The sequence below is a fragment of the Alosa sapidissima genome, chromosome 5 (assembly GCF_018492685.1).
Source record: "Alosa sapidissima isolate fAloSap1 chromosome 5, fAloSap1.pri, whole genome shotgun sequence".
In the NCBI taxonomy this organism is placed as follows: domain Eukaryota; kingdom Metazoa; phylum Chordata; class Actinopteri; order Clupeiformes; family Clupeidae; genus Alosa; species Alosa sapidissima.
In genome coordinates this window covers 36,160,080-36,175,981 of record NC_055961.1, presented here as the reverse complement: position 1 = coordinate 36,175,981, position 15,902 = coordinate 36,160,080, and the positions used below count along the sequence as shown (strand labels likewise).

At 44.5% G+C, this 15,902-nt stretch overlaps 1 protein-coding gene across 3 annotated transcripts in view; it reads right to left on the bottom strand.

Annotated features, from left to right (window-relative positions):
- Nucleotides 1–542: 542 nt before the first annotated feature.
- tmem132e (transmembrane protein 132E) overlaps nucleotides 543–15,902 on the bottom strand; it is a 175,714-nt gene continuing 160,354 nt past the window's right edge. For all 3 annotated transcript variants that reach the window (XM_042092998.1, XM_042092999.1, XM_042092997.1), the window contains exons 6-9: nucleotides 11,397–11,602; nucleotides 9,437–9,713; nucleotides 7,199–7,393; nucleotides 543–4,488 (exon numbers count right to left, since the gene is read on the bottom strand). In XM_042092998.1, coding sequence (XP_041948932.1) covers nucleotides 3,418–4,488; nucleotides 7,199–7,393; nucleotides 9,437–9,713; nucleotides 11,397–11,602 — 1,749 coding nt within the window. In that variant the 3' untranslated portion in view covers nucleotides 543–3,417. The remainder of the gene's footprint in view (nucleotides 4,489–7,198; nucleotides 7,394–9,436; nucleotides 9,714–11,396; nucleotides 11,603–15,902) is intronic.

The window sequence follows — 15,902 nt, the reverse complement described above, 5'->3', positions numbered from 1 at the left end:
TGTTTATGTCATTCAGGTGCTGGAAGACGGTTTCACATTTAGAACCGGCCACCTTGTAAACTGCTGCCTCTCGTGAAATGGTACTCAATCTCACTTTAAGTTTTCTTGTGACAAAGCATTTTTTGTTTTCTCTCCACACAACAGGAGTTTTGCTGGGGGGGGTGCACAAAGTGATGCTGGTGTCAAAACTGCAACATGTCATCTTGTTGTCTGGTCTTGTACTGTATATTAATATAGATTTTTGTCACTGGATGTCAGTAAGCCCACTCAATGTATTAGATCTCTGTCTCCTGGTACACATGTGTTTTAATTATCAACTAATTACTAAAATAATTTATTGATTAGCTAAGAGCAATGAAAGATGTTGATGAAATCCTCTTATGAATTTCTATACCTACCTACCTACAGTATATGACATATTGTTAATGACCTATTATGAATGTGTGGTTATTTACTGCAGATTAAACTACATGGAGCAGAAACTTCCTGGGATGTGACTTATGTATTATAGTGCATTGAACAATGACAAGCGACAAAGTATAAAAGTTTATGCATTGTATTTTCTTTAGTAATTACATAGAAGGGGAAATACAAGGGTTGATTTTTTTGAGGAGAATACAATAAGTTCAACAGTGTTCTGTACATGACCAGTGTCACAGCAGGAGAGAGCCGCTCAGACCGTGCAGACGCAGGCCCCCCGATGGGTGCAGCTCAAACGATTCAACCACAGAATCTGGCCAGGTCAAGTCCCTAGTAGCAGCTCGCAAATTACTAACACAAGAAATCAAATCAAATCAAATCAAATCAGATCAAATCAAATCATAAATGCATGTTCACCAAAGTCACACATTACAAAATGGTATGCATATACATATATACATAAAGAAAAATATAAAACAATCAAGATGGAATAAAACATGGTGGTAACATTATGTGGTACAGCATCAACATGGCTAAGCTGGGGGAGAGGGGGCGATGAGTGGAAGAGCTGCTAGTAGAAACTAACCACAGAAACACGCATGATCAAAATATTCAGTTGATGGTCAAAGTACAGTTGAGAGTTATACATTCATCCTGAGACACCATCACTGAAAATGTGAGAAATTTGGGTCTAAAATAAATGTCTTTTTTTGTTAGCAACTCTTGATTTATGTTGTGATATCCAGCCTACAAATTACTTGTACGAAGGGATTGCCTTTTGTCGTGAATCCAATCACAAAAAACACTTCAACATAAGCTGATGATTAAAAAGGTTTCTTACATCGCCACACCTGGGCCAATACAAGCCCTTGGACACACACACAGGGGAGGTGTTGGGAAATTAAATAAGGCATAGGAATCAGTACTGAGTGCCAGGGGATAAACATGTCAACAGGGTAGAGGTGCAAGAGGTACTTAAATCGTGCTTGAGGTCCAGGACAGTGTGTGTCGGCAAAGGCAGGACCTCTTCCTGATTATATATGTGATGAAGGAGAAACACTCTACGTGTGACTTTGCAAACAAATTAAGTGTGACAAAAACATTACTCTTACTTTAACAAATGAAACCAACCCCCACTTAGTAAGGGAACCCATGAGCATAAGCCTGCCCTGGGGATTCCCTCCATAGCCACTACAGAACCAAACTCAAAACTTTCAGATTGTGACCTTCAACATTTCTACACTAGTAAATGTCATCACATCCCTCAGTGGACTGATCTTAGTGTGAGCTCCTAGTTCTACAAGTCTAGAAAGATCTACAACTAACTTATCTCTGCTAGTTACTGCCTTAACGTGGCACCGCCACCAGCCAATCATACAGGCATTTACTAGTGTGAAATATGGGGCTAACAACCACATAACAACCACATTAAAACATTCCTGGATCTATGTACCCGTCACATAGCACTGCATTGAACCATTGCCAGACAGAGTGAATGGGACCAGTGTAACTCAAAACTGATGCATGATTTCGCAAGTGCCAACTGGGAGTGGCACGATCCCATATAAATGTGGACGAGGTTTCAGATCATGGCCCCTTTGATGTTCGCTTTTTCTTTTTCTAATTAGTCAATTCTTTTCATTTTATTTTGCCCTCTTTTTAAAAAACTGGGGTTTTAAACTGTACAATTAATGAGAGTGGGTCAAAAAAAAAAAAAAAACCCTATAAAAAGACCCAATATTAAAGCGTTGAGTCAGAACATCCTCCTTCCTGCTTCCCCAGCTGTCAGGGCTCGCTGCCCCAGCATGGACTCTTCAGCTGGCCGTGGTGTCTATCTACTGTACACATGGGGGAAGGCTGGATGGAGGGCAGACTCGGCACTGCATGCATGCAATGCATGATAACATACAGTTATGTCCTTTAGTATTGTTTATGTATGGTTAGATAATTTTTGCTACAATACAAACATTTACAAATTTGGTAAAAAGAAAAATGTTGCTGATTGTGCCTCCTTTTTCATGCAAAGAATGTCGGAGAGGATCATTTCATGGTCACAATGTAAAAGCTCTTGTTTGACCCCAGATGTAATTCATGGCGTTTTGTTTGTTTTGATTTTTTACGGTAATAACTTCCAACGTTGGCTGTGACCAATGTGGAAAAAACAGTGCGTCACTCAAGTTAATAGTGACTGGCGAAATCTGTTTAATAAGGCATCTGACTGAACTGAGAGGGTGGTAAAGAAACCAGCTATGATTTTTTTGGAGTATGAAATGTAGTGAACATATGGAACTGAATCAAAGCATGTGTTGTAACAAGAATGAATAGAAGAGTCATAAATCCAGATATTTCCCAAATAAAATAAAATGAAATCAAATAAGATCCATTACATATCCATGACAAGAACTCTACTTCAGAATCAGTTGCTGAGATGACACACATCAGTCCTCTTCAAACCCTCACTTTAAATGAACTCTGCACATCAAAGGCCTCTTAGTTGGAGTAAAATAGTTGTTTTTTTGACAAACTTACGAAAACTCAGCCAAGACTTAACGCATTCCACTCTTATATTGATTAGGTCCTCGTCTCAGGAAGCTCCCGACCAAGCGAGGAGTGACGGAGCATTTAGGAGTTCCATGCCGCTACACGTGCTCATCTCAGAAACATTCCTTTCCCTTTGAGATTGTACTCCGCTATCTTGGGGAAGCGACCCGACATATGAAGCCATTTTGCTAGTGATTGAGAACCTCTAGTCCAGTCTTTGGCTTTCCATTTATCCATCTGTTGCTGTTGCTGTTGTTTTTGCCACTGTTGGTTAAAGTGTGAATGTGTATGGGTAACAGCACTGTGCAAAAGAAAAACCCAACAAAAACAAAAACACTGTAGTTGGCCTTTTGTAAGTTTGAAAAAATACCTCCATTAAAGTGAAAAAGAAAAGCAAAAAATATAAAGGAAAGTCTTTAGAAAGCTCTATAAAGCCCTACAGTGCGGCGCCACACACTAGGCTATGTCTTTTATCCTGCGCATGTAGTCGCGCAGCTCCTCGGGATCTTGAAAGCCCATGTCTTGGCAGACCCACTGGATGTCCTCCTCGTCGGCGATGGGGATGGAGTTGTAGGGCATGTCCTCGGTGGGCAGTGTGGTGAACGTGGTGAACTTGACCCGCTTGCGCTTGGATGTGGGTGAGCTGCCATCCTCAGCGTGCTCCTTGGTGGAGCCGCCCGAGCTGCCGTCGCCGCGTCCGTGCACCTGGCTCTGCACGCTGGTCTGTGAGCTGCCGCTGCTGTGGTGGTCGCCATGGCAGCACGTCTGCACGCCCTCCAGCGGGTTGCTGGGGCTCTCCACCTGCTGCGGCGACAGGTCACTCTGGGCACGCAGGGGCTGCCCGTTGCCCAGGAACACCCAGTGGTGCGAGTGGTCCATGTTGGCCTGGCCCTCAGGCGGGATGCGCTTGTGCCGGTACTTGAGGACGAAGACGATGCAGTTGATGAGGAACACCAGGATGGCCAGGCAGAAGACGCCGAGGAGGGCGTACATGCCAATCTCAAGGTCGGTCATGCTGCGGGGCAAGGGAGGATAGTCATCGTCATCCTCGTCCTCTTCATCTTCCTCAGTTGGGGGCTCCTGGTTACCAGTGGTCGGGAAGTTAGTGTAGTCGATAGGAACGCTTGCAGGCTGCTCATTGGATGGCACATACCCTCCCCCGCCAACGTTGGTGTCAATGATAGGCTGCCTCGTATTGGAGGGCTCCCTGGTCTCAGGCTCGCTCTCCTCCTCCTCGGAATCTTCCTCTGGTCCGAAGCGGACCTTGACGTACACGGACGACGCGCCAATGACGCTCTTGCGTTTGGTCTTCTGGCACGCCTCGCATATGGTCATCTCCACGCGCACAAGGTCGCCGGAGCCCTCGCCCTCGGCCGTGACCACGGGCCAGCGCTGGTACTGCTGGGTCACGGAGGCCACCTTGTCGTCGAAGGTGGTGGCGTTCAGGTTGTAGTCTTTGGGATCGTAGAGACTCAGTGGGGCCACCGTGCTGTCGCTGTAGTAAACCCACACCGACAAGCTGGCTTCCTACAGAGGCAGATGGCAGAAAAACAAACAGAGAGAGAGAGAGATCGAAACAGAAAGAGAAAGAGAGAGGAACATGGGAGTGAGATACAACAGCTGATGAGACCAATGCTTCCATCATCACACATTCATTAACTGGAGGCATTCACTATCAAACAAAAGGATCATTTTTGCCTTCAGCTTGCCCATTTCCACCAGACAGATTCTTGCTTGTGCCATAAAACATACTGTACAACAACACTCACAATGTGTCAAAGGCAACTTTCTCACATCTACCTGTTTTTCAAACAAAAGTGTTTTTCAATAGCTCACCTTGTGGAAAGGTAAAACTACCCTGCATATCTTTGTCACAGCATTCTAAGCTGTTGATCTCTCTGCATGACAGCACTTGGGTGCAACCGTGACTTCGGAACAGAGAGGCCCAGAGAGAGTTCAGATGCTCTCCGTCACAGTGAAAGGAGAAGGGGGTTGCTAGGGAGCAGCCCAGGATAGACACTGGCCATTGTTGTCCTGAGGGCTGCAACAGACAGACCTGCCTGACTGCACAGCGGCCTTATCTGACAGATAGTGTATGGTCCATGGAACAATAGAAATAACGCTCTGCTTGAAATCATGCCCCGGCAATACAGGTTAGTTTTCTGAACAAGGGAAAAAAAGAAAAACTTTCTGCTAAACTGTAACCGGAGAAAAAAACAACAGCTTCTCTCTCTGTCAGGGGCTTTTTAGCAGGCAGCGGCGGCAGCTCTTTTAATCAGCGAGGCAGGAGTGCACTGCACCCACTGGTCTCCGACGGGACACTGGAGGGCCAGGAGTGCTGACAAGCTCCTCTGTCACGCAGCGGCGTCAAGGTTCCCGCTGCCGCATCCCGTTCCCAGCACTGTTCCCCATCATCTCCACTTGTCAAGATAAAGGAGATCTTTGAAATGGGTGATTTGAATAATGCAGCGAACACGACGCCGCTCCTCATGAGCCTGGCACATTTCTGCCACATTAGAGGAGTACACCTAAAAATGGGTGGAAAGGTGGGCGATTTGCACTCCCAACTAATCATTGCGTGTGTGTGTGTGTATGTGTGTGTGTGTGCAGTGCAGAATACGCCTGAGCACATCACCCTTGAACCTGTTTTATTATGATTATATATCACCACAAATCCAACAGTGTGGAATCCAAGGGAGAGTTTAATTGAGCGAAGGCATTGGGCGAGAGAGAGGCGAGCGCGTGTACGAGAGCAGATGTGCCTCTGAAACGTCAGGTTTTTACGAGCTTCCATATACCACTTTGGGCAAAATCTTTCCAGCGGAGGAACATTATTTTAATTATTAGGATGGTCAGCAGCAGCACTGCAGGCCTTTGTGGAGGCAACGGTGCAAAAAAAACGTGGCATCTCGTGGCTGGAACGAGTGTAATGTGCGAGTCGAGCGTTCCAAAATAGCAACACAGCGGTGGCCGTGTTTGGCCTTGTGGCAGGTTGTCCGTCAAAAGCGGGGAGTGGCCAGCGCTGCGGACATATAGTACAGATTAGCCATGCTGTGTGAAACCGCTTCAAGGACTCCTCTGAGGATGGAGTCCCCGAGCAGGGGAAAAAGCTCGCATTTATGGCTCGGGCCTCGGAGAGCACTTAAGACAAGACATTACGCTAATTAAATCTAAAGGTGCTCAAGCAAGGGGAGGCCCCAGAAATTGGCTTTTAATGCAGAGCCGGATGAAGGCCCGGACTTGTCTGATGTTGGATTTGGCCACAGGCACAGGGGCACGGCACAGCAAAGCCCTGCTCTCTCGGCTTCAGGAGAGAGAGGCCAAGCCTCTTTCAATATGGTGTGTGTGTGTGTGTGTGTGTGTGCATGCCCAATTATGGCTTTGGGAGGATTAGAAAGCAACGGAACAACAGCCCCCAGGTGCTGGTTGAGAGTGGGGGGAACTGAGGTGGCGGCATGTTTTTGGCCTCTTATTAAACAAGACATTCTCACACCGGGAGCCGCGTTCCTTGGCAGAATTTAATAAACCTGAATATCAAACAGACTGTGTCTAGTTATATTTGGCTTGGGTGTGAATGGCAAAGCAATCAAGGCTCAACTGTGTCCACATAGCTCAGCTTTTGGATATTGGGGTGCGTTTACTGTCCTGGTATCTAAGCTTGGTTTAATTTGAATATATTTCACAAATACACGCTTCTGATCAAGTCATACAACGCTAAATGATCCCAACATGATTCCTGTACAGAGGTTGATTGTGATACTCAAAGATGGCAGATTCTGGCATATTTGCAGGCCATCAAGCTAAAGCAAAGCAAAATATTTTTATGCCACACATAGGTCTTGTTTCCATGACACTTGAGGGCTCTGCATATAATATACAGTACAGCACACAGAGAACACTGCTGAATGAAACTATAGTACATGGTGTAGTTGATATAACTTATAATGTTAAATAACATTAGACCACACAATTTTGTCCAATATTGGAGGGCATACACATAGGGCAGATAGTGGTATTAGTTTCTCAGTGAAGATACATTGGTATTTGCAAGGGTTTGAAATCCACTCAAGAAGCAGTCGCTCCAACATAAAATTCATTCTCAAGATCCCATCAAGATCACCAATGAGCATGAGGAGGTACATGTCAATAATTGTCCAGCAAACTCGCTCCTGTTCCTACGGATCATTTGTGGCATGTGATTATCATGACCATCACGCATCACCTCGAGCCAACATACCTGCTTGGGGGTGGTGAGAGTCTGCAGCCCCGTTGCCTTAGCGACCATTGTGTGGCTGTTGCCAGGACTAGGCTGCAGTGACAGCGACAGGCCAGAGATGGCATGAGCTCGCAGCTCCAGGACAGAGACTTTCTCATCAGTGACTGAGAATGGAGCCTCTCCCAGCACCGCCTCCACAGCGGTAGGGGATTCCACCTGTGAACACATGAATCATCCTTAAATAACATCATGTAGGCAGGCGAACAAAAAACCCTAAACAAGCCAAGCCTGACTGTCTGATCTAATTCTGTATGTTTTGCATTGTTTACATTGTGCTACACCGATTCTAAGCTTTGTTGTGGATGGAGATACTCGTGATCGATAAGAGAAACCAAAGGTCACATTGTTCTCATCAATATACTCCCTCTAGAAGTACAGACTGATGGAGTGTAGACTGGCTAATGCTATGATGCTAGGCTATTCTCCTGGTGGTGACTGCATTCCTCCTTGTGTGAAATCCAAAGAGCAGGATCTAAACTACTTCTCTGTACTTCCAGCCCTAGCTCCCCCCATCTCACTGCAACTCTTCTACTCAGAGTCACAGATGCTTGTTGTCAAAGGCTGACTAATGTACTGGAATAACAGGCACAGCTCATTGCCCATTCAGCTCTATACATATCCATGTGTGTACACATTTCCAATATATCTTGAGGGGATAAAGTCATATGTGTGTGTACGCTGCTTCAAACATCATTTTCTGTTGTCTCCACTAACCACCAACAAAGTCTATGGACATCTCCACACATTGTCTCTTTAAATAGAGAGAAACGACTAATTTACAGCTGAAACGTTTGCCCTACTCGAACTTGGAAGGCTACGTGACCTTCCTGCAAAAAAGCCTTTTCGAAAGTTATTGGAGTAATTTGTTAATTTCTGCCATCCATTTGTAAGAAGGGTACAAAGGTAATTATGACCACAGGCTGATCACTAGGAGTGATCACTGCTGGACTTCTGTTTTTCCGTTTTTGTATGGTCTGTGGTGTATTGCAATAATTTTCCCTGATAGAAGCTTGCCAAAGCAAGGTTTATAAAAATGAAAAGCCTAATCAAGAGAGAGAGAGAGAGAGAGAGAGAGAGAGAGAGCGACAGTGTCAGTGAGTGAGTGAGTGAGTGAGTGAGTGAGTGAGTGTGTGTATGTGTGTGTGTGTAAGTGTAAGAGAGAGAAATTAAACTGAGGGCTCTACATATAAACATATATCTGACTTGATGTATTTTGTGTAAAAAGACATGCTATAGTTTTGGGGACTTCACTTCCTTTGCAGCCCGTTTCCAAGTGGGAATGAGGACTATGCAAAACTATCTGCACTCTTCTAGAATTCCTAATGATTTAAAGACACTAGGCTCACTAGTAATCATTCTCATGCATGTCGATGAGAACATTCAGTACAACAAAATTTTAGTCTCCAACCAGTGACTGCTGAGAATAGAGATGGCAAGATTGGCCTTTCCCAATTACCAAGCCTAATTGATTGTCTGGACTATGCCATTACTTGTCTTTTGTGTAACTCGTTTAGTTTCATGAATGAAAGAATGTTTCATTGCAAAGTCAAAGGAAAGACACCCCATTTTCTTCTTTCTCAAGATCGAACTCTTCCACAGCCTGCTAAAAACTCATTTTCGAGATAGGAGCAGAAGGACAAAACAACCCAAAACCATTCTTGTATTTCAAGGGGAGAAAGTTGCATTCTTCAAATCAGGTTCAGAACTTTCCAGCATCTCCCTATTGCCAGTTATAAATCCCTCATCTTGCATGGCGGCAGATGCCGAGGCAGATGAGCAAGATTGAAGCTGCTGTGAGGGATCATCTATCATAGTCTAGGACGCTCTGCAATGGCCATTACAACACCTGAACCACCAATCTGAAGGGAAGGTCTGATGTGTGCGCTTTTATATAACAGTTGCTTATTTAAGTGGCCAAATGTTCGGGATGTTGAGGGCTAAATTGCGTTTGTGTCCTTCAATTTCAGTAAGCACCAACAGTAACCCTTTAGGATTCTGCTTAAAAATGTACAGGCATTCCAGGCAGGCAAAGCTAAAATGTACTGTATTTGTCATCTTTTAAACGGCTCTTGTTTTGATGGAATCTGTAAACAAATGATTTTAAAGTGCTTTGTAAACATAAACATTAACATAAGCGCTGTAGGGTGCTGTGCTGCTGTGTGGGGTGCTGTGACGAACTGGGCTGACGGGCGGACTGACCTTCAGCGAGGAGGAGCCAAGCTCCAGGCCCACCAGCACCGTGCGGTCCACCAGCTCGGCCACCCGCGCGTCCACCACCTTGAGCGAGTCCTGCACCAGGTCGGTGACGTCCACCTGCCAGTCCGGGCCCAGCATGGTGATGACCTGGTTGGTGCCCTCCGTGGAGGTGGTGTGGAACTGCGTCAGCACCTTGACCTGGGCGCGCTGATACTGCAGGGCACAGCCGCGGCTCACCTTGCGGTCATCGTCGTCGTCATCCTCACTGTCACGGGCAGATCTGGGGGACAAAAACAAAATGGTGGATGGGTTTTGAACTATGCGATCCACCTTATTTGAGAAACCCGACTTCCCTCCGGTTTTCATCTTCCGTGCATTCTGTTTACATAAGAACGTTGGATTGTGGAACTGTGGATTGGGCATATAAATACATAACAGCTGTGTTTACATTGTCAGACTGTATATCTCCATAGTGCAATGCTGCTGAAAGAGGATGCCTGCTAACCACGAGCCTTTGCATTCTAATGCGATGTAGGAGCTTGTAGCTAGCCAAGAGGCAGTGTGTATTTTTAAAGAGGCCTTTCTCCAACGCAGCGGGACCTCGTAACAAGGTAAACCCTCCCTCCCCAGCTGTGCCCACCGAGCTAATTAATCTCCGCTTTGACGTCTCCTCAGACACCTTGAGAGGTACAAGTGCAGGTTGTCTGTCAGGGACTGACAAAGCATATCCATCGCATTGATTTCAAAAAGCTGCGGAGAATGTAGAGCAGTCCCGTGTAGGCCGCCTGAAAGCGTAAGCATCAGCAGGAACATGTGCTGTGTGCTGGACAGGTCGCTCCGAGGGGAAGCGCGGGAGAGAGAGAGCTTATTTGTGCTTCGTCGGCCCGATTGCGGGGTAAACAGCGGCCTTGGGGAGGCGAGGGTCGTCAGTTAGGGAGGCAGTGAAGCTAACAGACGAGTCGTCTCTTTTTCTTTGGGGAGGAGGAGAGAAGCCCTCTCCAGCACTCTCCTGCTGTGATCTTCTCCGTTGGGTCACCGGGAGTCAGCCACTGAGAGACTGCATCTAGACATGGGAGGAATCTTGAGCAGAAGTTTGTCTCTTCTCATTAAGATCCTCCACAAATGTGCTCCAATGCCCAGTTGCCTCGCTTTGCAAGGGTGCTTATTTTCACTTCTTCTTAAGCAACCACACTGGATGAAAGAGCCAGAGACACAATTCATCTGTTGGATTTCCAGTTTTTACCCTGAAATATGTTCAGCATATGTCGACCCAGACCAGGAACAGTTTGCGCAAATTATCCGAATGAGAGGAAGCTAAAATTAACTAGACATCTGCATAATTAAAGGCCCCTGCAGATGACTGTCAGCCGTTCAACGAGCAAGGTGAAAACACACCATGTTTAAGTTTTGGCTCTTCTAAGAGACTCTGTAATGACAGTTTTAATAATTAAAGTGCTGGAACCTCCTACGCTTTGTGAATGTACACAAGTTTGGGTGTGTGCGGTGGTGTATATCCCTCGCTAGCTCGAGCAGGGAACCCTGTTGGATCTGGATCGCTTTGTATGGATTTACCTCCTGCCTGAATGGGATTAGTCAGCAAAACGAGATTTAATTTCAATCTTAATTGTCCATTTAAAGCCATTCAATTATAAGAAGACATTTGAATAAAACCCGAAAACCCAACACATGTGCATAAGAACAATCTGGTATTGCAGCCAAACCATTGCTAATCTCATTACACAGTATACCTGGAAATATGGAGATTCAGGAGATTGCTCAATGCACAGGAATTTGATATCATCACAACTAGTCAGGCTAACACTCGACTGCAAGGATTTACACTTCAATCCAATAAAACTAGAGAGAATTAGAGAGAATTAAGAGAGAGAACACACACACACACACACACACACACACACACACACACACACACACACAGAGTGATTGAATTAAGGCTGCATACCTTCTGTCTGGTAGGATGGGGACTCTCCAGCCCTTGATGAAGCTCAGTCGACTGTCGGAGAGCTCCACATTGAGGGGCAGCTTGGGCACCCACACGGTCAGCTCCAGCGGGCCGCTCAGGTGCTCGTAGGTGAACATCACCCTGGCGTTCATGGAGCCACGCGTCTCCTTTCCGCTCACATACACGTAGTCACAGCTGTCCGAGACCTGCAACACACCACGGTTTGAAAATGTGTACATTTATCTTCACGGTTAAGATAAATATCATGGCTTTTACATGTGACATGAGACACATATGATGCTGAAGGGCCACCTGTTAGGAAAAGCTGCAGTGGATTGCTGTGCAGCAATATGGATATCACAGAGGAAATGAATGAAAAAAGATTAATACTGTATTCAGTCAAATACCTAAGCATGCACACACATTCGGACACACATTCTCTCTCTCTAACACACACACACACACACGGAATCATACAAATGGTGTATTTGTATTTCAATATTCACAGTTCTCATATACTCTACAATACGCACTCGTTGGAGATAAATTATGGAGTAAGAAAACGTGTGGTAGTGAGATGAGTATTCACCCCCCATCTCAAAAGACAGCAACCAGATTCTCATAAATGCGGCACCGTTTATCAATAAATAATTTACTGTAATAGCTAGCTAGCTTTGCTTTAGGATACCATCTATGATTTATCGGAGGGTCCTGGGCAGCTGACACTGTAATCAGAGAAGCTAATCTGCTGCAAATGGAGGTCGAGATCTGCCGTCTTTTCAGGGCTGGGGATTCATCATAGTGTGGGGTATCAGTGTAATAAAATACTGCGCCTTCCCAGACTCCCCACGCGGTTCCCCATATTATCAATAGGGAGGATTGATCTGGAGGTCTTTCCTCACTGTCTCTCAACATGTGGCTCAAAAGCACACAGCGTGCCCACACACACAGCCAAGGCTGCACACGCCAGCAGGTAGTAGGAATCACATTTCTTTCGCTGTTTCTTCCCAGCTTGAATTTACTACGTTGTACTCAGTAAGATAACAACAAGGTCAAATTGCCTGACAAAGGCATATTTATCAACAATTGGCCCTAATTTAATAGATGCATGCCATGTTTTCTTATGGCACAAAGAAGGGCATCATGTAAAGCTATTTTAATTACTAAACAACTATTAAATTCATGGGACCTTGCAAAATATTTTTTTTCAGATTTCTAAAGACCCTTTTCATTATTTAGCATTATTACAGATACTGTTTAAAAAAGTGAATGTTCTATTCAACATTTAGGTCCGATCGAACGATTGATTGATTTCTGATTGGTCAAATGGCACTTCATAAGTGGGGATATTCTGGCCCAACCCCACTCAACAGTAATCACTCTGCATTTGATATACTTAAAACATTGAATTGTAGGATGTCAACAATCTCCATCCATTCAAAGTGAGACAGCAGAATTGCAGGCAGTGATTTACCTTTGAAAGTTATCGAGTGAAAGATTCAAGCAAATGAGGAATGCAAAAGTTAGGGGGCGCATGTAAGGAAGAGGCAAAAATTAAAATGTAAATAATGTACACTAATAGCCTTAGTCCTCTTGGCTGCAGGTTGACACAATTTGTTGCTTGGCAACGTTTGATGTTCAACACTGCAGTTGGCACTATATTTTGGAGTGGAGATTGAATAAGCAAAATCAAATTAAACAAATGATCTATTGGCCTACACGTTCTCTATAAAAACATTACCGCTAGTGAAAATTTCAGAATGCAAACTAATTGTTACGGACAGGATTTAACTTTGCTGAGCTTTTATTAATTCAACACAACATAATATTTTCACAATCACAATTTCATTGGGGTAACACTTTATAATAACTACACACAACTCATCATTTATTAAGCCTTTGTTACTTATTAGTTAAAGGTTTCTTCATCATTAGTAATTTCCTGTTCATACATAATTTATCATCAGTAAAGCATTTGTTCACACAATTATAAATGGTTTGTTCATAGTAAATAAGCCTATCCAAAAAAATATGTTTGTAAGTACATGATTTATACTTAATAAGTAATGAATCAACCACTTAAAATGAAATCATTTTCTTATTATAAACCAGTTGCAAACTATTACAAAATGCTTTGTTCATAATTTGTAAAGCATTGTTCCTATGTTAATTCTTATAAATAAAGTATTTGTACACACAGTTATAAATGGTTTGTTCATAGTAAATACGCCTATATCTAAAATATGTTTATGAATTATTGTTAATACTTAATAAATGTTGCAATAATATTTTGTTGATTAAGTAATATTTCCATTTTAACAGTTGTTACATACACATGCACTAATGATTAGTTAGGGCGAGGATACATATTTTATAAACCAAAATGAGTTGTAAAGATTACATTCACATTCATTTATTTAGCAGACAAGCGACGTACACATGTCAATTAAATTGAAGGCCATTGACATGACAGTGAAAGCCGAGAATCGAACCCCCAACTTTTCAGGCTACTGCATGCTAGACCTGCTCCTTATCCACAGTACCTTGGCCCAGATAGAACCCCCTACAACTATGCAAGAGTTTCTGTTTTCTTCTATTACACACTGTTATTAAACATCTGTAAACTATTTGCTGTATTCTTCATTTGCAAAGCATTATTCCTACATTAATTCTCATTTGTAAATCATGTTTACACACAGTTAAAAATGGTTTGCTCATAGTAAACATGTGTGTAGTTATTATAAAGTGTTACCTTTAATTGTTTAAATATCTTCATGGTGTGCACTGTTGTCAAAGCCACAGCAACAAACAGGCTAATGATAATTCCCCATTTCACTGGTTCCACAAAGGTTTCCTAGCATCGTATGAGTGCATGCAAACAAATAACAGCTCCCTCCAGACTCCCCCATTTGATGTTCCATCATTTGCAGCACTGTCTTTATGTCACAGCTTGGTGCCCTTTCAAATAAGGGCAAAATATATATATATATTTTTAACCAGAAAGGCCTATTTGAACAACACCATTATCCAGGTATCTCAACTTCTCACTACCCTGCTCATGCATGTCATTAGTGCCAAGATAAAATATATTATGCATATTGACATAGAGACAAATCACCTGAAACTCAAACTGCTCTTCAGTTGGGCCATTGGATGGCTGGGCTAAAACCTAGAGGCTCCTGTGGCCGCTTGATAAACTCGGCTGCCTAATTGTGAGTCAAAAGCGGTTATGGACTACAGGCCTGGCGTGGTCCTGGAGGGCACGCGGGCCGATAGTGCTATCATGCGCCGGGGCCAACATCAGCTTGGCATGGGAGCCCTAATCTGTTGTGGCACCTTCCATGGTGCCAGCCGAACGCTGGGGGGTGGGGTCAGGGCAAAGTGGCACGAGAACTAGCGTGCCCCGAGTGCCCTTGCCCTACTTATGCCCAGAGTGCAAGGCAGGAGGGAGAAGGCGGAGGAGAGTCGTTCAGTTAAGCCCCCCCCTCCCCTCCCCTGCCCTGCCCTCTCTTCTTGCAACCAGCCATTGGTGAGACAGGCACTGCACTTACATGGCACGGTCTGTGCAGTGGCGAGACGGCTCAGCACGCACTGAGGAAAGTGGGCGTCTGCAGTCCTCTCCCAAGTCTCAATGCAGTACACATAAAGTATGAAAGCAATGCAATGAGGCATTGCTCTTTTCCCATTTACAGAGGCCTTGTTTGCACATCAACACCGTGAAGCACAGCTAAAGGGAAACGGGAGAGGAACACTCCGTTATCTGTTTTCTACACACGTCATATACACGTCCCTTTCACCTGTCGGCGCAGATAAACTCAGACGCTGACTAGCACCTGACTCCTTATGTTCAGGGGTGAGAGGTAGACGTGTCATGTGGGTGAGTAATGACTGAGCAGGATAAAGTGTTTGGAGCGAGCAGCAGAGGAGAGCGAGGCTGGGGAAATGTGGAGCTGCACTGCGGACTCGTGCCCGTCCTCGTACGGCCAGCGTGACTAACGCCGTCTTGGGAGGAAGGATCAGCTGGAGGACTGGCACTCAAGAAGCAGTGCTCAGTGTCAAAGCCCCACAGGGTAGTCACCCACTGCCCCCCTCCACACACACAGTCACACACACACACACACACACACACACGTACGTTCACATACACACTCACACATGCGCACATACATGCACGCACTCACAGACACACGCACTCTATCACACACACAAACACACACCATCAATCCAGACTCTCGCTGTGACCAGCACTGTCCTTACACATGTCTTAAGAAATATTGCCCTCATAAACCGGCAGTCTTTTACATTCACATGGGAACAAGGCTATTAATTTGACATGCACTAGTCATAAAACAGGGAAACAATACCAAAGATATACATCATAGAGGCCAGCTTATGAAATGAACACATATGGGCCATACAGTCTCAACCAATTACCATATCAATTTGCACGGCCAAATAAACGTAAAGTAGTATAACACCATGAATTCATGCATTTACTAATATAAT